General features: G+C 39.5%; 1 protein-coding gene across 1 annotated transcript in view; it reads left to right on the top strand.

Moving 5' to 3' along the window:
- Nucleotides 1-23,316: 23,316 nt before the first annotated feature.
- The window catches only part of GLRA1 (glycine receptor alpha 1), a gene marked incomplete at its 5' end in the record, with an annotated part of 351,072 nt that continues 348,197 nt past the window's right edge, over nt 23,317-26,191 (top strand). Inside the window, one exon of the mRNA XM_053718691.1 lies at nt 23,317-23,470. Within this exon, the coding sequence (XP_053574666.1) occupies nt 23,317-23,470 (154 nt within the window). The remainder of the gene's footprint in view (nt 23,471-26,191) is intronic.

Genomic DNA, 26,191 nt, shown 5'->3' with positions numbered 1-26,191 from the left:
ATCCTTCCTATGATCCAGGAGGGTCAATATATGACTACCGTAGACTTAAAGGATGCTTATCTTCAAATCCCGATACACAAAGATCATCATCGTTTTCTCAGGTTTGCCTTTCTAGACAGGCACTACCAGTTTGTGGCTCTTCCCTTCGGGTTGGCCACGGCACCAAGAATCTTTACAAAGGTTCTAGGGTTCCTTCTAGCGGTCCTAAGGCCGCGGGGTATAGCAGTAGCCCCTTACTAAGATGACATTCTGATACAGGCGTCGACTTTTCAAATTGCCAGGTCCCACACGGACATTGTTCTGGCATTTCTGAGGTCCCATGGGTGGAAGGTGAACGAAGGAAAGAGTTCTCTATCACCTCTAACAAAAGTTTCATTCCTAGGGACTGATAGATTCGGTAGAAATGAAGATTTACCTAATGAAGGCCAGATTGTCAAAACTTCTGGACTCTTGCCTTGTTCTTTATTTCACTTCTCGTCCTTCAGTGGCTCAGTGTATGGAAGTAATCGGTTTAATGGTAGCGGCAATGGACATAGTACCATTTGCCCGCCTACATCTCAGACTGCTGCAACGTTGCATGCTCAGTCAGTGGAATGGGGATTACACAGATTTGTCCCCTCTACTAAATCTGGATCAAGAAACCAGGGATTCTCTTCTCTGGTGGCTATCTCGGGTCCATCTGTCCAAGGGGATGAGCTTCCGCAGGCCAGATTGGACTATAGTAACGACAGATGCCAGCCTTCTGGGCTGGGGTGCAGTCTGGAACTCCCTGAAGGCTCAGGGCTCGTGGACTCAGGAGGAGGCACTCCTCCCGATAAACATTCTGGAACTAAGAGCGATATTCAATGCTCTTCAGGCTTGGCCTCAGCTAGCTGCGGTCAGGTTCATCAGATTTCAGTCGGACAACATCACGACTGTAGCCTATATCAACCATCAGGGGGGAACAAGGAGCCCCCTGGCAATGTTGGAGGTTTCAAAGATAATTCTATGGGCAGAGGTTCACTCTTGCCATCTCTCAGCTATCCATATCCAGGAGTAGAGAACTGGGAGGCGGATTTTCTAAGTCGGCAGACTTTTCATCCGGGGGAGTGGGAGCTCCATCCGGAGGTATTTGCCCAGCTGATTCAACTATGGGGCAAACCAGAACTGGATCTCATGGCGTCTCGTCAGAACGCCAAACTTCCTTGTTACGGGTCCAGGTCAAGGGATCCCCAGGCAGCGCTGATAGATGCTCTAGCAGCGCCCTGGTCCTTCAGCCTGGCTTATGTGTTTCCACCGTTTCCTCTGCTCCCTCGGCTGATTGCCAAGATCAAGCAGGAGAGAGCTTCAGTGATTTTGATAGCTCCTGCGTGGCCACGCAGGATTGGTATGCAGATCTGGTGGACATGTCATCCTTTCCACCTTGGACTCTGCCGCTGAGGCAGGACCTTCTACTTCAAGGTCTCTTCAAACATCCAAATCTAATTTCTCTGCATCTGACTGCTTGGAGATTGAACACTTGATTTTATCAAAGCGTGGTTTTTCCAAGTCGGTCATTGATACCTTAATTCAGGCTCGAAAGCCTGTCACCAGGAAAATCTATCATAAGATATGGTGTAAATATCTTCATTGGTGTGAATCCAAGGGTTACTCATGGAGTAAAGTCAGGATTCCCAGGATATTGTCTTTTCTCCAAGAAGGATTGGAGAAGGGATTGTCAGCTAGTTTCTTAAAGGGACATATTTCTGCTCTGTCTATTCTTTTGCACAAGCGTCTGGCGGATGTTCCAGACGTTCAGGCATTTTGTCAGGCTTTAGTTAGAATCAAGCCTGTGTTTAAACCTGTTGCTCCGCCATGGAGTTTAAATTTAGTTCTTAAAGTTCTTCAAGGGGTTCCGTTTGAACCTCTGCATTCCATAGATATCAAGCTTTTATCTTGGAAAGTTCTGTTTTTGGTAGCTATCTCTTCGGCTCGAAGAGTTTCAGAGTTATCTGCCTTGCAGTGTGATTCCCCTTATCTGATCTTCCATGCAGATAAGGTAGTTTTGCGTACCAGGTGGTATCTAATAAGAATATCAATCAGGAGATTGTTGTTCCGTCACTGTGTCCTAATCCTTCTTCAAAGAAGGAACGTCTATTACACAATCTTGACGTGGTTCGTGCATTAACGTTTTATTTACAAGCTACTAAAGATTTTCGTCAAACATCTGCATTGTTTGTTGTCTACTCTGGACAGAGGAGAGGCCAAAAGGCTTCAGCAACTTCTCTTTCTTTTTTGGTTAAGAAGTTTAATCCGCTTAGCTTATGAGACTGCTGGCCAACAGCCTCCTGAAAGAATTACAGCTCATTCCACTAGAGCGGTAGCTTCCACATGGGCTTTTAAAAATGAGGCTTCTGTGGATCAGATTTGTAAGGTGGCGACTTGGTCTTCGCTTCATACTTTTTCTAAATTCTACAAATTTGATACTTTTGCTTCTTCGGAGGCTATTTTTGGGAGAAAGGTCTTACAGGCAGTGGTGCCTTCCACTTGTCCCTCCCTTCATCCGTGTCCTATAGCTTTGGTATTGGTATCCCACAAGTAATGGATGAATCTGTGGGCTGGATACACCTTACAAGAGAAAACAAAATTTATGCTTACCTGATATATTTATTTCTCTTGTGTTGTATCCAGTCCATGGCCCGCCCTGTCATTTTAAGGCAGGTGTTTTTTATTTTTTAAAATACAGTCACCACTACACCCTATAGTTTCTCCTTTCTCTTGCTTGTCTTCGGTCGAATGACTGGGAGGTGGCAGTTAGGGGAGGAGCTATATAGACAGCTGTGCTGTGGGTGATCCTCTTGCAGCTTCCTGTTGGGAAGGAGAATATCCCACAAGTAATGGATGAATCCGTGGACTGGATACACCACAAGGGAAATAAATTTATCAGGTAAGCATAAATTTTGTTTTTTCCCCCCTCACATTATAATAAATGATGGTTAACTTGTTTTCTTTGTCCTTCTTTATAGTATTTTGTCAACATTTTTTTTCTCTCTTCTTTTTCTGCTTACTCCTCTCCTCACTCCATCATTTTAAAATACTAATATATCATTTTTGTTGAAATATTTGTTGGTTGGATTAAAATCCTTTTTATGTTTCCCAATCAGTGGTGCGCATAATGTGACCTAAGAAGAAATAAAGATGGGAGGCTTTATGAAAATGATAAATAAAACATACTGTATATTGCAGGTTTTTTTTAATGTGATGATTGAGGCCAATAGATCCATGCATAAGTCCACTAGAATGTTACTTAAAGGGATATAAAACCCAAAAATTATATTTTGTGATACAAATTTATCATAAAAAAATCCCATGTTACTTATTTTATTAAACTGGCTTCATTCCCATGGTATTCTTGTTAAAGAGATACCTAGGTATGTGTCTGGATCACTATATGGCAGGAAATAGTGCTACCATCTAGTGCTCTTGCAAATGGATAGCGTTCATGCAAAACTGCTGCCATATAGTGCTCCAGACACTGCACCTTCCTTAGCGTACATCACTACTTTTCAACAAAAGATACCAAGAAAATTAAGATTTGATAATAGAAGTAAATTAGAAAGTTGTTTCAAATTGTATGTTCTATCTGAATCATAAAAGAAAATGTTTGGGTTTCATATCCCTTTAATTTCTTGATGCCCTGTGTTTCCGGCGAGCCTTCAATTTCGCTGGAAATAGAAGTTATACGAATACGATCGGATTGATTGACAACCTCTGCTAGCAGCTGATTGCCCGCGAATCTGCAGGGGGCGGCATTGCATCAGCAGTTTACAAGAATTGCTGGTGCAATGATAAGTGCCGACAGCGTATGCTGTCAGCATTTATAGATGTGCAGTGGACATGATACACTGATTCGGATAATGTCCGCTCGCACTATCATAAATAGACCCCTATATGTTTATTATGTTTTATTTGTAAAGCTATATGGCATCTAAAGAAGAGACCATGGGGCCTATTTATTAAAGGTCTTGCGGACCTGATCCGACAGTGCGGATCAGGTCCACAAGACCTCGCTGAATGCGGAGAGCAATACACTTTCCGCATTTAACATTGAACCAGCAGCTCACAAGAGCTGCTGTTGCAATGCCGCCCCTGCTGACTCGCGGCCAATCGTCCGCCAGCAGGGAGGTGTCAATCAACCCGATCGTACTCCGGCGATTCCTGTCCACCTCATCAGAGCAGGCGGACAGGGTTATGGAGCAGTGGTCTTTAGACCGCTACTTCATAACTGGTGTTTCTGGCGACTCTGAAGACTCGCCAGAAACACGGGCCCACAAGCTCCTTACGGAGCTTGATAAATGGCCCCCATAAGGTCTTGAAAGCTTTCGGAATAAAAAAAACTTTATTTTGTTGATCCATTTAAAGGTATCACAATCTACTAAAGGAACATTCTCTGTGGGACCAATACGGCAACGACCCTTTTTCTGGTATTAAGCATAAATGGCAAAGAACTGCAGGGAGAGCTTACTGTGGCTTGTTCAGTTATTTATATTCTACTTACATCACATTCTTGAATAGAGTTTTCTGATGCACTCATTCCTGTATAATTTTAATGCATTGCAAATGATCCATAGTTATGCTGTCCTCAGCAGCTTACAAATATAGAATATTAAATCTGCAAATTAATATTTTTCACTCTAACCATTCTTGGTATAAAAAAGAAGAAATTCTATATCACCGCTTGAAATATGCTAACATCATTTTACATTTCAAGCAACATTTTCCACTAATATATTTATAATATTAAAAATAATTCCATGAATGCTACAAATAGCCCTGATATGACAACATTCAGTAATATAGTATACTACATTATATTACTTTAGTACTCAAAGAGGAGCGTAATCTGATACCGCTATCTAGAGGATCATTTCTTGTGAATGTAAAGCAGTAATGAAGTGCTATTGATCAGTTCTAAGAAATTGTTCCCTAGAGTACTATAGACAATAATACACTGAGCATTAAAAATCAATGGTTTTATATTGGTCTCTAGGTACAGCATATGCACAAAGGGGTGTATTTCTCAACAATTTCTTAATCAAAAGGGGGAAGTAATGACCTCCATACCTGAATCCAAGGTCATAGAATTTGTAATGTTTTGTCTTCTTTTTATCTTATTGCTGGTTTTACACTTTACCCTAAGTAAAATACATTGTTGGCCTTCTGTTTAGCAAGGTCAGCTACCATATTGTCTTTTTTATATAAATTATTAATTGTTAAAAAATGTAGTAGTCCTAATTTATTTTAATCTGATGTCATATTATTTTCTTTTTTCCTTAACCTTAATAATTCATTGTTTTTCATTGTTTCCCAGAAACGACACCATTAGGGCTAGATTACGAGTAGAGCACAATATTTCGCATACACGAGTGCGATATTTGCTCTCCACTAAATAATACCATTTCACATAAATGTACGCTAGTAGTACAAGTGCAGTGCAAAGTGAACGCGACCTCAGGTTTGCATTGCAGAAAGCCAAGCGCTCACAAGAACACGCTCCCAAAGGCTCCAATGGGAGCCTCGTTTTCATGCCAGCAGCCACGGCAAATCACCTGGCACAGAGCAGGGGGGAAATCGTGCTGCATTGGGCAGCAATAAATAAATATATATGTATATGATTATATACATATATATTTATATGTTTATATGTGTATACAAACATATTAACACACAAATATAAATGTATATAAGCATATACAGTACATATATATTTATAGAGAAAACACAGTCTCCCAGTGACCTCCATGTACCTCTGTTTAATTGCGCTTAGTGAAAAGTGAAACCACAAGCCACATTAACCAGCCACTTGTAATAGCTGGTTATTTATTGTGCCCCGTAAACGGGCAAATTTGCCACTTTACGGGTGCACGTTAAGATAGAGCTCCACTCGTAATCTGGCCTTTACTCAGTAATTTATGCCCATTTGTTTTAGAATTTATCTAAAACATAGTTGACATCTTATTAAAGATCAATTTAATGATATTTAAAGGGACACTGAACCCACATTTTTTATTTCGTGATTCATATAGAGCATGCAATTTTAAGCAACTTTCTAATTTACTCCTATTATCAAATTTTCTTCATTCTCTTGATATGTTTATTTGAAAAGCAAGAATGTAAGTTTATATGCCAGCCCATTTTTGGTGACCAACCTGGGTTGTCCTTGCTGATTGGACAGCACCAATAAAAAAGTGCTGTCCATGGTACTGTAGCAAAAATTTGCTGACTCCTTAGCTTAGATGCCTTCTTTTTTAAATAAAGTTAGCAAGAGAACAAAGAAAAATTGATAATAGGAGTAAATTAGAAAGTTGCTTAAAATTGCATGCTCTATCTGAATCACGAAAGAAATCATTTGGGTTCAGTGTCCCTTTAAACAGAAATACATCAAAGTATGAACTACAATTTTCAAAAAGCTATGTAGGTATATACACTAGGCACTGACATTGTTTCAACTATTTACTAAGTGGCTCTATTTTGACTAACTTTTTGTGTTAGACACATTTGCAAAATAATATAATAATGTGTTATAATTAGTAGCAGCATTTCATAATACATTAGCTTAAGTTAACATTTAGCTAAAGAAAATGTCACTCTTCTCTGCATAAAAAGTATTACAAGTATAAAATATACAAAGAAATACAACATATATTTCTCTTGTAAAGGTGTATCCAGTCCACGGGTTCATCCATTACTTGTGGGATATTCTCCTTCCCAACAGGAAGCTGCAAGAGGACACCCACAGCAGAGCTGTCTATATAACTCCTCCCCTAACTGCCACCCCCAGTCATTCTCTTGCAGCTCTCAACAAGAAAGGAAGTATCAAGAGAGATGTGGTGACTTAGTGTAGTTTTTACCTTCAATCAAAAGTTTGTTATTTTTAAACGGTAGCGGCATTGTACTGTTTTTACTCTCAGGCAGAAATTGGAAGAAGAATTCTGCCTGGAGGTTTTGATGATCTTAGCGGTTTGTAACTAAGGTCCATTGCTGTTCTCACACATAACTGAGGAGTATGGAAAGAAAACTTCAGTTGGGGGGACGGTCTGCAGATTGCCTGCTTTTAGGTATGTTCAGTATATAGTAGGGGGCAGACTTTCTTTCTTTGATCAGGCTTGGGCAAGAGATGTTCAGGACCCTTGGGCACTGGAAATAGTGACCCACGGGTATCAACTGGAATTCAAGGATTTACTTCCAAGAGGGAAATTTCATCTTTCACAATTATCTGTAGACCAGATAAAAAGAGAGGCGTTCTTACGCTGTGTGAAAGACCTCTCTACCATGGGAGTAATCTGTCCCGTTCCAAAACTGGAACAGGGGCAGGGGTTTTACTCAAATCTTTTTGTGGTTCCCAAAAAAGAGAGAACTTTCAGACCCATTTTAGATCTCAAGTGTCTAAACAAATTTCTCAGAGTTCCATCATTCAAGATGGAGGCTATACGAACAATCTTACCTATGATCCAGGAGGGTCAATATATGACTACCGTGGACTTGAAGGATGCATATCTTCATATTCCTATCCACAAGGATCATCATCAGTTTCTAAGGTTTGCCTTCCTGGACAAACATTATTAGTTTTTGGCTCTTCCCTTCGGGTTGGCCACAGCACCCAGAATCTTCACAAAGGTTCTAGGGTCCCTTCTGGCGGTTCTCACACTGCGAGGCATAGCAGTGGCGCCTTATCTGGATGACATTTTGATCCAGGCGTCAACTTTTCATCTGACAAAATCTCACACGGACACAGTCCTGTCTTTCTTGAAAACTCATGGTTGGAAGGTGAACATAGAAAAGAGTTCACTAGTTCCACAGACAAGGGTCCCCTTCTTGGGAACTCTGATAGACTCGGTAGACATTAAAATATTTCTAACGGAGGTCAGAAAATCAAAGATTCGAAATACTTGCCGAGCACTTCAGTCCATTCCTCGGCCATCAGTGGCTCAGTGTATGGAGGTAATTGGATTAATGGTAGCGGCAATGGACATCATTCCGTTTGCTCGCTTTCATCTCAGACCAATGCAGCTGTGCATGCTCGGACAGTGGAATGGGGACTATGCGAATTTATCTCCTCAGATAAATCTGGATCAAGAGACCAGAGACTCTCTTCTTTGGTGGTTGTCGCCGGATCATCTGTCCCAGGGGACTTTTTTCCGCAGACTTGTTTGGTAGCTGTGTGCCAGTACCCAGTTTGCTCAATTTTATGCATTTTTTGGGCTAAATCAATTTTTTCTTCTTAATGGGAAAGGGTCCACAGCCACATTCATTACTTGTGGGAAATAAGAACCTGGCCACCAGGAGGAGACAAAAACACACCAGCCAAAGGCTCAAATACTCCTCCCACTTCCCCTATCTCCCAGTCATTCTTTGCCTTTTGTCACAGGAGGTTGGCAGAGAAGTGTCAGAAGTTTAACGTTTTACAAAAGCAGTAATTTTATTTATTTTTTTCTTTAAAAGGTACAGTATGTCTCTTATGGAGGGTAGTACTCTTTGCAATGGGATGGTTGTTTTAAGTAGTCCTGTTAGTCTCTCAGTGAGGGCCTGGGCAAATGTTAGAGTCCAGAGATGCAGTGGGAGTTCTCTCTGCGACACCATCCCAACTCTTATAACAGCTCCTCTAGCACTTGGTGTGGCCGAACCTTCAATTCACTACCTGCTGTCTTCTCTCAAGTCCATGGCGGGGGCGACGCTACTATCCGTCACACTTGAAGGGCCGTGTTCCTGTTCCACGGCATAGATTCCGGTAAGATTGTTTCATTTTATCAATATGAATGTTATGTTGTTATGTGACAGATAGGTATGGGTCTCAGTGAAGGCTCATCTGTATGGATCTGGGAATCATGGGATATTCCTTCCTTAAGGTGGTTTGTGAACAGGGAAGGGTTCTTTAATCGTGTTTCTTATGTGATTACTCTGCTTGTGTAGTGGGTTTTTGTCTCTGGGGCTGAGACATCTCACATTTCAGGAGATTTGCTTGATGGATTTAGTGGGGCCTTATTGCCGCCTTTTTCTGGTGCGCTTTTTTGGGACTGTACAGTCACCCTTATGACCGGGCGTTGTTACGCTGGGTTTTACGCTTCCGCATTCCTGACCGTGTGACGACGGAGACAGTCTGTTTCATTTGGATCTGGTCATAGGAGGTGGTAAGTGCCCCAGCCATTGGGGGTGTCAGGTGCCGTTCATTTTTTATAGAGTCCTATTTTTCTCTTTGGTTTTAGCCATGGAGGATTCTGAAGCCGAGACTGTTGTAGTTTCTGATTCTGATTCTTCCTCTTGTGAGGAAGGTGCTTCGGCCTTACTGATACAGGTTTATCAGTCCTGTCTCTTGTGCCTCCTTAGAGCGCCTGATTCCTTGAGCTCGGGAAACCAGGGGCCTACTGAGCCATCAGTCTCGGGGGGCTCTGTCCCTCATTTGGCGGATTCCCAACAGCACCCTTCCACTACATTTGCGGGTAACCCTAATGTTGATTCTCACTCCACTCATGGTGGTTTGTTTCCCCTGGAGATGGCAGGTCAGTTCCAGTTTAATGGTTCACCTGCAGGACCCAGAGGTTTCTGCGCAGTTGTGTTCCTGCCCGACTATCCCGGGTGTTCAGGCTTTGGGTGGCTCTATGCAGTTTCCCCCGGGGGTGAATATTCCTCCATGTTGCACCTTTCATTATCGGATTGCACGTCTGCGCGTCTTACTCCTTCGTCTTTTCGAGTTCTTGGGGGAGCCTCTCCTTTATAAATCGGGGAATGTGCAGTCCTCGAATGGTGCTTTGAGCTAGGCTAGGTGTGTGGATCATCTCTTGTTGGTCGCTCGTGTTTTTTCCCAGATTTTTATTTTGGCGGATGCCTTCAGGCTGCCTTATTTTCTTTCATCCGGGTAGGATATTTTTTATTTGATTATTCCTTCTGGAATTTCTGGGATGGACTTGCCTTTTATTACTTCCATGGAAGATGTTCACAGACTTATTAGGTCCGGAGTTTCGTGTGCACCTTGAGAAGTTGTCAGTGATGCTTGTTGTGCCTGTCGGGTCCGGTGGGACCTTCAGTGTTTGTTTTTATTGTTATATTGTTTGTTTTCACAAACTACACTATACATCTACATTGCTGACTTTCGAGTCTGACTACCGGGAGAGATTGGGCATGCCAAACTATTCCGGGTCTTGTGTCGGGGGTTTTCCCCTCTCCCGATGGGGGGCAGGGCCTTCTCCGCTAGGGCAGTTTTGGGCCTTGGTCTTGGATCATGCTTCCTTTTGAGGGGTTTAGGCTTCTCAGGTCTCTGAACCTCGTTTCGTTCCGATTTTAACGAATCCCTTTGTGGATTAGCGGTTAGGCGCTTGATGGTTGCGGGAGATAACGGGTTTCTACCTGCATTCTCTGTGATATGTCAGCTGTGCTGTTCAGTGGCTAGCCTGTGGCTTGCTACGCAGGGGGCTGGTTCACCTCTTCGCTTTTGCTGTAGGTCTCCTCTAGCAGGAACTCGGCTCAGGTTCTGGGTTTTTCCAGAATTCTATTCCAACCTCTTTGGGTCGGGGGCTGACGTGGGACCCTAGTTTCTGTATGTCGCAGAGTTTGTCTCTGTGTCGAGGGTCCTATCGCCTTGAGATCAGTTCTGCTTTTTCGCGGTCCTTTTTCTCTAGATTTTCTAGAATTCCCGGGTTTTTTTCCGTTTTACTTCCTTGGCTGAGGAGTGTCTGACCGGAAGGAGTTTCAGTTCGTGGAAGACTTTCTGTGACTTCCTCCTTCAGGTCTATTGTGGATCTGGGATTGGACTGAAGTTTTCTGGGTGGTGTGATATAATTCTGTTTAAACCTGTCCCCTTTTTTCCCTCCGGATTTCGGGTTGCGTCTGGAAGAGGTTCTTTGTTTTCTCTCTTTTAGACAGTCTGGTTCCTTCTTCTGGCTGTTTCGGGGCCTTTGTTTCTGTGAGGGAATGTGTTTTGGACTTCCTTTGGAGACTGTTGGGCTCTGACCTTGAATCAGCATTCCTGTGAAGTGCCTTGGTAAGGGTTGCTCTGTTCTCATAGCTTACACAATAGCGTCAGCTGTTGGGCCCCGCAATTGTTCCTCGGGTAGTCTCTGCTCCCTTTGGGGGCTTGCTCATTTTGGGTCGTTTTGACTCTTGTTTCGAGTTTTGTGTCTGGTGGGCAAGGTTCCCTTGTCCGCAGTCTTCCCTTGGGGGACTTTTGTCTCTCTGTGGGTGTTTTCCTGTTAGTCCCTGGTTCAGGGATGGAGATACTCTTGGGAATTGGCATCTGGGTTCAGTGTTCATCTGGTTCGGGGTGGGATTCTGCTCTTGTTTCTGGTCACATTCTTTCGATTTTGGGTCCCTGTTGAGGTGCTCTCTGAGCTCTCGGGGGGGGGGGGGGGTTGGATCCTCTTAATTCCCCCCCCCCATGGAGGGGTGTTTCGCCTAGGAACTTAGTTTTGCTGGTTCCTTTTATTTCGGGCTGTGGGGTTTTCATCGGGAGGCGCCTCGGTCTATTTTACGGTTTGAGGCAAAATCCTTGGTTCCCTTCAGCAGGGGAGCTGGACAAGGAGGTTTTTTCCTTTTGTTCTGTGACTCGCACTATGGCTTACTACTTAGCAGTCGGTGCTGTTTTTCTGTTTCTAGAGAGACTTTTCGGTCTCTTTTTCGGTCTCCGCCCTAGTCGCGTTTGACTGATGATACCCTTTTTTTTTTTGGTATCTGGTGAGGTTCTTTGAATCTTGCAAGCTATATTGGATCTGTCTTTTGGAAGACAGAGTTCTGGTTAGTTATCCCTCTACCTTACTTCCTTCTTTGGAGAGTTGTTGGTCGGGGCCCCTATATGGGGGCGTGTGTCTGGGATCTACCTTTGGGCGATAGTGTGCTTCGAGTCCTGTTGACTCGGTTGCGTTGCCTGTGGTTTTTAGCAAGGCTTGGGACTGTCGTTTGTGTCATTGGGGCCATTTTTCTTCATGGTTTTTGCTCCCAGTTTTTGGATGAAGTGGGACCTTTTTTCTTTATGGGATGTGGTTCAGTTCTGGTGCCATCTGATTAAGCCACCTCTTACCCTCCCGTTCTTGGCATTCAGTGTCCTCTTTGGCTTGGGTATAACTTTCCCACAAGTAATGAATGCGGCTGTGGACTCTTTCCCATTAGGAAGAAATACATAAATTATGGGAAAGAGTCCACAGCCCCCTGCCCATTTTTTTTAGGCGTTTTTCGTGTAGAGTCTTTTGGCACCCTTTCACCTTGATATTTCTTCCACTGTTCCTTGTTCCTCGGCAGAATGACTGGGGGATAGGGGAAGTGGGAGGAGTATTTAAGCCTTTGGCTGGTGTGTCTTTGCCTCCTCCTGGTGGCCAGGTTCTTATTTCCCACAAATAATGAAGGCAGCTGTGGACTCTTTCCCATGGAAGAAAATTAAATTATCAGGTAAGCATAATTTATGTTTTTTCTGTAGTGTAGCTGCCCCTCCCTCAATACCCTAACCCCCTCCCAGATCCATTTCCCAACAGTTATTCCCCCCTCCCTCTCCCTCCTGCCTTTAAAGTTGTTTGTAGCACGTGCTTCTTAATTTATGTTTCCGCGAGCCTTAAGGCTCGCACGGAAACAGCTGCATTCGCAGCTACATAAATCAGCCACCATGTCTTAATGATAAGTTTACATTGAAGTGACATGAAGAGGAGGTTCTACAAACAACATTGTTGCATGGTGTAGTTTAAGAATTGAGAGGGATAAGGTGTGTATTTTTAAAATGATATTTCAAGGATGCATGATTCCATTTAGAAAAGAACGGAAATTAAATTAAAAATGCAATACTAAATAAAAAATACTCTGAATAATTAAGAGATTGAAAAATAAAATTAAGAAAAACGTACTAATGCCCCAATGGACTATCGACCATCCACTACTGATCAAACCAGTAACTTTTTTTTCCAGAACCACTCACTAACAGCTCTTGCAGCCTGGTTGCAGTCTGTATTTTCTGCGAAATTCATGTACCTTGATCACAGTTGATCTACAAGCCCTGCCATGCTGACTGTATGCATGCATGCAACAACCCTTTCCTAAAGTGTGGGGTTACATTTAAATGCATATTTTTGTATTGTCTTTGCAGTATTTAATTCTACTAACAATGTGGCTGCAGTGACTCATTTTAAGAATTTGGAGCACGCTATCAGATTTAATATTCATGCATTTATCACTAGCTGAATAATAAAATAACTGGTTTTTAGCGTGGCATTCATAAAAACAGATTCTAACAGAAATGGACATTGTTATTTATATGCATACTGAATCCATTTACTGACTCCGTAAGCATCTATTTTTATTTCATAACAATAACCAATTTTGGTGATTAAAGATGTCACTGGTCTCTCTGCTTGAGCATCTGCAGAAATTGTTCTAGGGAGGGGTTGAAAATAAAATGATCTGAACAAAATATTATCAGTTGCAGTTTGTGCAGCAGAAGAGAGGTGCTTGGACACAATGGCTGCACGTCATTTTAAAAATGGCGTCTTATTGATATAAACAGGTGAATGAAGTTGGTGCTTCTGCTTGGATACAAAAAGGAACATTCCAGGGTGGAGACATTTGTCCCCTCTTGATCCCAAGCTTAGGATGCCCATGACTCTGTTATTTAAAATGAAAAGGGAGACAACATATTTAGTGTGCTAAATTGCCTTAAAAGATGATTCTTTTTTATTGTGTCAAAAGAATTATCTAGTTTTAATGGATGCAGCTTAACACTTACATTTTGCAAATAATCAAATGCTGATGTGTGTGTTTTTTCTGATAGTGCACTGTTTTATATGTACAGTTTCTACTTTATTTATCTATCCATATCCATCTCTCTAGCTATCTAGCTGTCTAGCTATCTTTCTATAAAAATACAGATGATAGATAGATAGATAGATAGATAGATAGATAGATAGATAGATAGATAATATGTAAAGTTGGGATTTCTCTTCCCTGAGTAATATATTTACCCATTATTTCATTATGTTAACTAAGGGGAAAAGCAGATCAATTGGAATATATTTTATTCTAGTTAAAGCACATTTTCCCACACATTTCCATATTAAATTTATGGGGTATTGTAAATTAAAAAAAAAATTATAAAAAGATTAAATGAGATAATTAAATTGATAAAATATAGAAAGGAAAGTAAAAAGCTAAACATTTAGATAATTAACAAATAACAAACATTTTGCTTCCGAGATGTAATCTGTAGTTAACACAACCATAGATAATTATGTGACAATAGTCAGGAGACCCTGAAAAGTCCTTCAAGCTTTTAGATTTACACATTCTTACAAAATAATGGTTGTTACACGCATGAGTAATAGCGAAAGAATAGTCAGTTTTCAAGCAGTGAAAAATGTTACATTGTTTATATATGTTGCTAAGCAGCACCTTGTTATCTGTAAGAGTGAGCTGAAAGCATCTCCATAGCTCTCAAATGTATAACCCACCATCCTGCTGCAGCAGCTATCAACAGTAATCATTAGGTGTAATGTGAGATATGCAGGTTATACTCTATGATTTATAGTAGAATATTATTCTGCTTGTTATAAATAAACCTTTAGAAAAAAATCACAAGTGTTGTGTAGATGCTACCGAATGTGTGAAATATATACTGGATATAAATTTGTGATTCTATTCTTTTAGGCATGATTTTACTCTAATGATACAGACTTAACAATGGGGTTGAGAACCGGTATTTTCATTGACTTTTTCTAGTGATCACAATCAAAAAATGCTTCTGCTACTAATACTGTTCAAGCTCCGAATTGCTGCCTCCCCCCCCCCCCCAAAAAAAAAATGAAATTATCATCTGCATCATTAGGGGCCTAGTTATCAAGCCGTCAACCTCAAATACGCTGGAATTCCGCAGCGTATTTGTGGCGAGGCTGATACGCCTTAGTTATCAAAGGCTCGAGACCGGCAAAAGTAGAATTTTGTGACGTTAGCTTCGATCCGCCGGACTCAGTCCGACACAGATCGATTCTTACGTCACTCCAGATGCACATTCTCACTACTTTTGCTAGTTATCAAAAAACTAGCAGATACGCTCGGCACTTTTACGGCCCAGCGTACCTGGTTTTCAAACCACCACCCCTGGAGGCGGCGGATCCCATAGGAATCAATGGGAGTCTGACCATAGCGAAAGTACAAGTTCGCTGCTGACAGACATCCCATTGATTCCTATGGGAGATGTCTGCACCTAACACCCTAACATGTACCCCGAGTCTAAACACCCCTAATCTGTCCCCCCCTACACCGCCGCAACTAAATAAAGTTATTACCCCCTAAACCGCCGCTCCCGGAGCCCACCGCAAGCTACTCTATACATATTAACCCCTAAACCGCCGCTCCCGGAGCCCACCGCAAGCTACTCTATACATATTAACCCCTAAACCGCCGCTCCCGGAGCCCACCGCAAGCTACTCTATACATATTAACCCCTAAACCGCCGCTCCCGGAGCCCACCGCAACTATAATAAATGTATTAACCCCTAAACCGCCGCTCCCTGAACCCGCCGCAACCTATATTAAATGTATTAACCCCTATCCTGCCCCCCCTACACCGTCACCACCTATAATAAATTTATTAACCCCTATCCTGCCCCCCACTACGCCGCCGCCACTGTAATAAAATTATTAACCCCTAAACCTAAGTCTAACCCTAACCCTTACGCCCCCCTAACTTAAATATTAATTAAATAAATCTAAATAAATTAACTCTTATTAACTAAATGAATCCTATTTAAAACTAAATACTTACCTTTAAAATAAACCCTAATATAGCTACAATATAAATAATAATTATATTCTAGCTATCTTAGGATTTATTTTTATTTTACAGGTACCTTTCAATTTATTTTAACTAGGTACAATAGCTATTAAATAGTTATTAACTATTTAATAGCTTACCTAGCTAAAATAAACTGAAATTACCTGTAAATAATCCTACCTAAGTTACAATTACACCTAACACTACACTATACTTTAATAAATTATTCCTATTTAAAAATAAATACTTACCTGTAAAATAAACACTAAGATAGCTACAATATAATTAATAATTATATTGTAGCTATCTTAGGATTTATATTTATTTTACAGGTAACTTTGTATTTATTTTAGCTAGTTAGAATAGTTATTAAATAGTTATTAACTATTTAATAACTACCTAGCTAAAAGAAATACAAAATTACCTGTAAAATAAATCCTAACCTAAGTTACAATTAAACCTAATACTACACTATCATTAAATTAATTAAATAAACTACCTACAAATAACTACAATTAAATACAATTACATAAACTAACTAAAGTACAAAAAATAAAAAAAGCTAAGTTACAAAAAATAAAAAAATAAGTTACAAACATTTTACAAATATTACAACAATTTTAAGCTACTTACACCTAATCTAAGCCCCCTAATAAAATAACAAACCCCCCCAAAATAAAAAAATGCCCTACCCTATTCTAAATTAAATAAAGTTTAAAGCTCTTTTACCTTACCAGCCCTTAAAAGGGCCATTTGTGGGGGCATGCCTCAAAGAAAACAGCTCTTTTGCCTGTAAAAGAAAAATACAACCCCCCCCCCCAACATTAAAACCCACCACCCACATACCCCTAATCTAACCCAAACCCCCCTTACAAAAACCTAACACTAATCCCCTGAAGATCATCCTACCTTTAGTCGTCTTCACTCAGCCGAGCCACCGATGGAACCGAAGTGGACATCCGGAGCGGAAGAAGTTAATCCTCCAAGCGGCGCTGAAGAAATCTTCCATCCGATGAAGTCATCATCCAGGCGGCGCTGAAGAAAAGTCTTCGATCCGGCCGATGTCATCTTCAAAGAGGCGCTGAAGAGGTCTTCTATCCGGGCGAAGTCATCTTCCAAGCCGGGTCTTGAATCTTCCTTCCGCCGACACGGAACCTCCTTCTTCACCGACGGACTACAATGAATGAAGGCTCCTTTAAGGGATGTCATCCAAGATGGCGTCCCCTCAATTCCGATTGGCTGATAGGATTCTATCAGCCAATCGGAATTAAGGTAGGAAAATTCTGATTGGCTGATGGAATCACCCAATCAGATTCAAGTTCAATCCGATTGGCTGATCCAATCAGCCAATCAGATTGAGCTTGCATTCTATTGGCTGATCGGAACAGCCAATAGAATGCGAGCTCAATCTGATTGGCTGATTCCATCAGCCAATCAGATTTTTCCTACCTTAATTACGATTGGCTGATAGAATCCTATCAGCCAATCGGAATTGAGGGGACGCCATCTTGGATGACGTCCCTTAAAGGAGCCTTCATTCGTCGTAGTCCGTCGGTGAAGAAGGTGGTTCCGCGTCGGCGGAAGGAAGATTCAAGACCCGGCTTGGAAGATGACTTCGCCCGGATAGAAGACCTCTTTAGCGACTCTTTGAAGATGACATTGGCCGGATCGAAGACTTTTCTTCATCGCCGCCTGGATGATGACTTCATCGGATGGAAGATTTCTTCAGCGCCGCTTGGAGGATTAACTTCTTCCGCTCCGGATGTCCACTTCGGTTCCATCGGTGGCTCGGCTGAGTGAAGACGACTAAAGATAGGATGATCTTCAGGGGATTAGTGTTAGGTTTTGGTAAGGGGGGTTTGGGTTAGATTAGGGGTATGTGGGTGGTGGGTTTTAATGTTGGGGGGGGGTTGTATTTTTCTTTTACAGGCAAAAGAGCTGTTTTCTTTGGGGCATGCCCCCACAAATGGCCCTTTTAATGGCTGGTAAGGTAAAAGAGCTTTGAACTTTATTTAATTTAGAATAGGGTAGGGCATTTTTTTATTTTGGGGGGGTTTGTTATTTTATTAGGGGGCTTAGATTAGGTGTAAGTAGCTTAAAATTGTTGTAATATGTTTTTAAATGTTTGTAACTTATTTTTTTATTTTTTGTAACTTAGCTTTTTTTATTTTTTGTACTTTAGTTAGTTTATGTAATTGTATTTAATTGTAGTTATTTGTAGGTAGTTTATTTAATTAATTTAATGATAGTGTAGTATTAGGTTTAATTGTAACTTAGGTTAGAATTTATTTTACAGGTAATTTTGTATTTCTTTTAGCTAGGTAGTTATTAAATAGTTAATAACTATTTAATAACTATTCTAACTAGCTAAAATAAATACAAAGTTACCTGTAAAATAAATATTAATCCTAAGATAGCTACAATATAATTATTAATTATATTGTATCTATCTTAGTGTTTATTTTACAGGTAAGTATTTATTTTTAAATAGGAATAATTTATTAAAGTATAGTGTAGTGTTAGGTGTAATTGTAACTTAGGTTAGGATTTATTTTACAGGTAAATTTCAGTTTATTTTAGCTAGGTAAGCTATTAAATAGTTAATAACTATTTAATAGCTATTGTACCTAGTTAAAATAAATTGAATGTTACCTGTAAAATAAAAATAAATCCTAAGATAGCTAGAATATAATTATTATTTATATTGTAGCTATATTAGGGTTTATTTTATAGGTAAGTATTTAGTTTTAAACAGGATTAACTTAGTTAATAAGAGAAATATTATTTAGATTTATTTAATTAATATTTAAGTTAGGGGGGCGTTCGGGTTAGGGTTAGACTTAGGTTTAGGGGTTAATAATTGTATTACAGTGGCGGCGGCGTAGTGGGGGCAGGATAGGGGTTAATAAATTTATTATAGGGGGCGACAGTGTAGGGGAGGCAGATTAGGGGTTAATAAATTTATTATAGGTGACAACGGTGTAGGGGGGGCAGGATAGGGGTTAATAGGTTTAATATAGGTTGCGGCGGGTTCAGGGAGCGGCGGTTTAGGGGTTAAACTATTTATTTAGTTGCGGAGAGGTGCGGGATCAGCAGGATAGGGGTTAATAACTTTATAATAGAGGGCGACGGTGTAGGGGGGGCAGGATAGGGGTTACTAGGTATACTGTAGGTGGCAGCGGTGTCCGGGAGCAGCGGTTTAGGGGTTAATACATTTATAAGAGTTGCGGCAGGGTCTAGGAGCGGCGGTTTAGGGGTTAGTAACTTTATTGAGTTGCGGGGGGCTCCGGGGGCGCCGGTATAGGGATAGAACAGTGTAGTTTAGTGTGAGTGCTTAGTGACAGGCTAGCAATAAAGCTGGGAAAAAGCCAAAGAGCAGCGAGATCGGATGAGTGATAACTCTCACAGTCCGCTGCTCATCGCCCCGCGGCTTTTTGACAGCTTTATTTGATAACTTAGGCGTATTTTTTCAGGTCCGCGGCGGCAAAGGTAGGCGAGCTTAGGCGGGCGTATTGGGCCGACGAAGCCAGAAAAGTAGACGGCTTGATAACTACCCCCCTTAATCTCATGATTTTGTAATCCAAATACCAAATGTGCACGATTAATGACAGACAAAATGGTGATTTCAGGGAATTTAGCTATTATATCACTGGCTGAAGAATCTGTATGTTGTGATGTGTAGTGATACAAATTTGTCCAATTAACGTGTTGCACACCGGTATAGAGATATGTGTTTGAGTGCAATTCAATTTAACGGGCACCGGGTTATCGCAACCTCAGAGCTCTGGTTAACTGTTTCACTTGAATAAATAGTGTCACAAAACACATCAAAAATACATTTAAAGCACAGTTACACTCATTTTAACACTAGCTATAATAACAATTATATAAAAAAAAATTGCACAAAAATGTTATAAGGGCTCAAAGTTATGAGGCCTTAAGTGTTAGAAAAAAAACAAACAACTGCAACGGGCTTTAACATAGGGATACATACATACACATGTCTAAATATGTATGTGTGTGTACATACTGTATGTATTTATATGTGTATATATGTATTTACAGACATATATACACATAAATACATATGTATACATATATAGACATATATATATAAGTGCATTGGAGCCCTTTGCAGTCAAGCAGCTGAAAATATGTAAAATCATATTTATGCAATATTCATATTTAATAACGTTTTTACTGCATATTTACTGTAAATATTTCACATTCCAATGTTCTTCACATAGGGGAATATGTTTTAAATATTTATGAATAGATATTACTATACATATCTGTATATATCTATACCTATATATAACCACATAGATATCTACAGTCATGCAAAAAGAAAGTACATCCGCTTTGAATTCTATAGTTTTTTACTTATCAGGACATAATAACAATCATCTGGTCTTTAGCAGGTCTTAAAATTAGGTAAATACAAACTCAGATGAACAACAACACATGACATATTACACTGTGTCATGATTTATTTAACAAAAATAAAGCCAAAATGGAGAAGCCATATGTGAAAAACTAAGTACACCTTATGATTCAATAGCTTGTAGAACCACCTTTAGCAGCAATAACTTGAAGTAATTGTTTTCCGTATGACTTTATCAGTCTCTAACATCATTGTGGAGGAATTTTGGCCCACTCTTCTTTACAAAGTTGCTTCAGTTCATTGAGGTTTGCAGGCATTTGTTTATGCACAGCTCTCTTAAGGTCCCGCCACAGCATTTCAATCGGGTTGAGGTCTGGACTTTGACTGGGCCATTGCTACACCTCGATTCTTTTCTTTTTCAGCCATTCTGTTGTAGATTTGCTGGTGTGTCTGGGATCATTGTCCTGTTGCATGACCCAATTTCGGCCAAGCTATAACTGTTTGACAGATGGCCTCACATTTGACTCTAGAATACTTTGGTATATAGAGGAGTTCATGGTTGATTCTATGACTGCAAGGTGCCCAGGTCCTGTGGCTGCAAAACAATCCCAATTTATCACCCCTCCAATACCGTGCTTGACAGTTGATATAAGGTGTTTTTGCTGATATGCTGTGTTTGGTTTATGCCAAACGTGTCACTGTGCATTATGGCCACACATCTCCACTTTGGTCTCATCTGTCCAAAGGACATTGTTCCAGAAGTTTTGTGGTTTGTTCAGATGCAACTTTGCAAACCTAAGCTATGCTGCCATGTTTTTTTTAGAGAGAAGCGGCTTCCTCCTGGCAACCCTTCCATACAAACCATACTTGTTCAGTCTTTTTCTAATTGTACGGTCATGAACTTTAACATTTCACATGCTAACTGATGCCTGTAGAGTCTTAGATGTATCATGTAACTCTTGGGTTTTTGCAATTTCTTTGAGCTTTGAGCATTTCACGGTCTGACCTTGGGGTGAATTTGCTGGCACGTTAACTGTCAGATTGGCAACTGTCTTGAATGTTTTCCACTTGTAAATAATATTTCTCATTGTAGAATGATGGACTTTAAATTGTTTGGAAATGGCCTTATAACTCTTCCCAGATTGATGGGCAGCAACAATTGCTTCTCTAAGAGAGGTTGTGTTAACACACACCTGAATGCTCCAGACCAGCAAACTGCTAAAACTTCAGCTTTTATAGAGGTGGTCACGCTTACTGATGATCAATTCATCAAGGGCATTTGATTAGCAGAAACTGGCTGCTACTTCCCCTCTTAAAGGGGCAGTCTAGTCAAAATTAAACTTTAATGATTCAGATAGGGCATGTAATTTTAAACAACTTTCCAATTTACTTCTATTATCTAATTTGCTCAGTTCTTTAGATATCCTTTGTTGAAGAAATAGCAATGCATATGTGTGAGTCAATCACACAAGGCCTCTATGTTCAGCAACCAATCAGCAGCTACTGAGCATATCTAGATATGCTTTTCAGTAAGTGATATCAAGAGAATGAAGAAAATGAGATAATAGAAGTAAATTAGAAAGTTGTTTAAAATGACATGCTCTTAATCACAAAAGAAAAAATCTGGGTTTCATGTCCCTTTAATTCCTATGGAAGTAAGGATGGACTTCGTTTTTCACACATGGCTACTCTATTTTGGCTTTTATGTTTTGTTAAATAAATATGACATGGTGTAATATGTCATGTGTTGTTGTTCATCTGAAGTTGTATTTACCTAATTTTAAGACCTGCTGCGGACCTGATGATTGTTATTATGTCCCGATATGTAAAACCATAGAATTCAAAGAGGGTTTACTTTCTTGATATATATTTTGCTAAAATACCATCAGATATATGTAGAAATATCTATTTATAAATAAATAGAACATATTCTATCTGAAGAACATTGGAATGGGAAATATTTATATTTTCATAGGTTAGTGCACTTGAGAAAATGTGATTGGGTTTATATATATATATATATATATATATATATATATATATATATATATATATATATATATATATATATATATATATATATATAGTGTGTGTGTAAATCAAATATTACTTCTAATCATATTGCAGCTCCAAACATTTTGTTTTGGGCTGGCTCCATGATTTTCAAATCATATTTGTCCAGCCCTACTTTATATTTAAGTATAAGCACTAATTTGAGTCACTCTTTTGACACTAATGAGCTACCATGTTTAAAATTATGTATGGCTCGTGTACAATGAGCAAAAGCTGCCTGCTTCACATGCTGCCACTGATATTATTAGGGTAGTTTATTTTTTGCCCCCCCCCCCCCCTGGAAAAATGTCTATGGATGCCCATGAAAGGACTACTAAATACAATAGAACAGCACAATCAACAAGTGCATAATAACAAAAAAAAATGTAGTAGCACTTACTCTAAATTTTAAATACGTAGTCGATTTATTTTCAGACAATTTTTTTGTCCATTTGCTTCCCATCAGCCAATCATAGACTCATATATGTATACACTGTGCGCTTAGTAGGGGATAATGTCTCTCAGAAAGCGTGCATATAAAAAAACTGCACAATTTGATAATGAAAGTAAAATAAAAGGTTTTTTTTGTTTGTTTTTTTAAATGCCTTCTCTATCTGAATCATGAAAGTTTCATTTTGACATTAGTGTTTCTTTAACATGCAGGTAATTATCAAATGATAGATTGTAATCATCCTATAATTGTTTATATATGTAATTGTGATAAAACAGAGGCCATATAAAACGATAAAATGCAGTATATATTGTAACACTAAATAAACAGTAAGAATGTAAAAGTGATTTTGTTTCCGAACAAAGATTTTTAAACTGCTCAACGGGTCCAGAGCAGTAAATGATTATCTAATAGAGTTTGACATCATTTTTGTCATAGAATTATTACAAAAATGATTTTTCTCAGCAGTACCAGCTGTGCAAATAAACATGAAACATCGCCTTGCCCAGAGTGATTGCATCCAGTGTAGTCCGCCTCTGTGTCATCGTAATGATGTTTTACATTTATTTCTGTAATGATATTTTACATTTATTTCTGTTTTTCTGTGTATCTGTATCTGCATGTGTCCTTCCTGCTATGCATTATTGAATCCTCATTAATTGTCTGTCCTTTATTTTTCTTCTTCTCTGCTTTTGCAGTATTGCAGCTTCAAAAGAAGTTGGGGCTTCGGCTCGTTCTTCTCCGAAGTTGATGTCTCCCTCGGATTTTCTGGATAAATTGATGGGAAAGATATCAGGATATGATGCAAGAATACGGCCCAATTTCAAAGGTTGTTATTACAATTATTTTATTTTTTCTATTATTGTGTATTTATAGAGCTCTGACATTTTCAGAAAACACTGTAGAAGACAAACACAAGTTATACAAAGTATACAGCTGATAAAGGACCAGATTATGAGTGGAGCGCAAAATATTGATTACTACTCAGTAGTACCAGTGTACGCAAATATGCGCTGGTATTACAAGTTGAGCACAATGCAAACACAACCTTGCTTCCATGAGCTCCAATGGGAGCCTTGCTCTCATGACGTCAGACACGGCTGAGAACCTAGCACAGCGAAGGGGGTAAGTCTCTCAGCGATGGACAGCCAAGTGTAAATATATTTGTATATGAATATATACATAATGTATATATGTATGTGTTAATATGTGTATATACACATACAGTATTAACACATAAATATATATGTATATTAGCATATACATTTATATTTACAGGGAAAACACAGTCCCCATAGACTGCTATGTAGTGGCACTTTTCAGTGGCTCTGTGCAGTTTTTTTTTTTAAAGAAAAATAAAGATACTAAAAAAATTTTATTAGAAAAAATAAATATTTTTTAAAATGAATCACAGGTCTGACCTCTGGTTATTTTTTGAAGTGATAATTGCTACCGCTTGCTCACTTGTAATGGCTGATTATTTATCATGCACCCGTAAACTACCAAATCCGTGCGTGCGATAAATTAGCGCTTCACTTTTAATCTTTCCCAAAATATTTTGTGATGATTAGCAAAGCACACATCTATATAAAATATTAATAGAATGCCTGTATGTCAGCATGTTTCCCCCTCATTATTAATGTAAAATTAATTTTGGAAACTGAATTAGACATTACGTTAACATATCTGTGCAGTTTGAAAATCAAAACAAAAGCTTTCCTTATACTGAAAGTTCATGAGTCTAACAACTCAGAGAATCACCCCACATGGATTAGCTGTAATAGAGACACACACCTATATATCTCTTCTCCATTTACTAAGTACTCACAAGTATATCAGGTTGCAGAAAAATAAGTAAAAACATTCGGCTAGATTACGAGTTGTGCGTTAGGGTAAAAAAGCAGCGTTAACAGGTCCTAACGCTGCTTTTTCACTACCGCTGCTATTACGAGTCTTGCAGGTTTAGGGGCCCGCACACTTTTTTGGCCTTACCGCAAAACAACTTACGTAAACTGCGTAAAGTCATTTTTCTATGGGACTTCCATAGCGCCGGTATTACGAGTCTGACCTGGGAGGCCAAAAAGTGAGCGGTACACCCTCTACCTCCAAGATCCCTAACGCATTCTAAAACTCATAACTAAAGTGCTAAAAAGTACACTAACACCCATAAACTACCTATTAACCCCTAAACCGAGGCCCTCCCGCATTGCAAATACTAAAATACAATTTTTAACCCCTAATATGCCGCTCCCGACATCGCCGTCTCTATAATAAACATATTAACCCCTAAACCGCCGCACTCCCGCCTCGCAAACACTAGTTAAATAATATTAACCTCTAATCTGCTATCCCTAATATCGCCGCCACCTACCTACATTTATTAACCCCTAATCTGCAGTCCCTAACGTCGCCGCCACTATATTAAATGTATTAACCCCTAAATCTAAGTCTAACCCTAACAACCCCTAACTTAAATATAATTTAAATAAATCTAAATAAAATTCCTATCATTAACTACATTATTCCTATTTAAAACTAAATACTTACCTATAAAATAAACCCTAAGCTAGCTACAATATAACTAATAGTTACATTGTAGCTAGCTTAGGGTTTATTTTTATTTTACAGGCAAGTTTGTATTTATTTTAATTAGGTATAATAGTTATTAAATAGTTATTAACTATTTAATAACTACCTAGCTAAAATAAATACAAAGGTACCTGCAAAATAAAACCTAACCTAAGTTACACTAACACCTAACACTACAATTAAATAAATGACCTAAATTAAATACAATTAAATACAATTAGCTAAAATACAAAAAAACAACAACACTAAATTACAGAAAATAATAAACAAATTACAAGATATTTAAACTAATTACACCTAATCTAATAATCTAAAAAAGCCCCCCCAAAATAAAAAAAAAACGCTAGCCTAAACTAAACTACCAATAGCTCCTAAAAGGGCCTTTTGCGGGGCATTGTCCCAAAGAAATCAGCTCTTTTACCTGTAAATAAAAAAATACAAACACCCCCCAACAGTAAAACCCATCACCCACACAACAAATCCCCCAAATAAAAACCTAACTAAAAAAACCTAAGCTCCCCATTGCCCTAACTAACACTAACCCCCTGATGATCGACTTACTGTTCTGAAGACTGGACATCCATCTTCAAGGAAGCGGCAGAAGTCTTCATCCAACCGGGCCGAAGTCCTCAATGAAGCTGGGAGAAGTCTTCATCCAAGCCGGGCGAAGTGGTCCTCCAGACCGGCAGAAATCTTCATCCAGACGGCATCTTCTATCTTCATCCATCCGACGTGGATCGGCTCCATCTTCAAGACATCCGACGCGGCGCATCCTCTTCATCCGGAGTCTTCTTACTGAATGAAGGTTCCTTTAAATGACGTTATCCAAAATGGCGTCCCTTAGATTCTGATTGGCTGATAGAATTCTATCAGCCAATCGGAATTAAGGTAGAAAAATCCTATTGCCTGATGCAATCAGCCAATAGGATTGAAGTTCAATCCTATTGGCTGATCCAATAGG

The sequence above is a fragment of the Bombina bombina genome, chromosome 6, assembly GCF_027579735.1.
Source record: "Bombina bombina isolate aBomBom1 chromosome 6, aBomBom1.pri, whole genome shotgun sequence".
Taxonomy (NCBI): Eukaryota; Metazoa; Chordata; class Amphibia; order Anura; family Bombinatoridae; genus Bombina; species Bombina bombina.
Note: the sequence above shows the minus strand (reverse complement) of the source record. Positions and strands in the feature narration are given on the sequence as shown.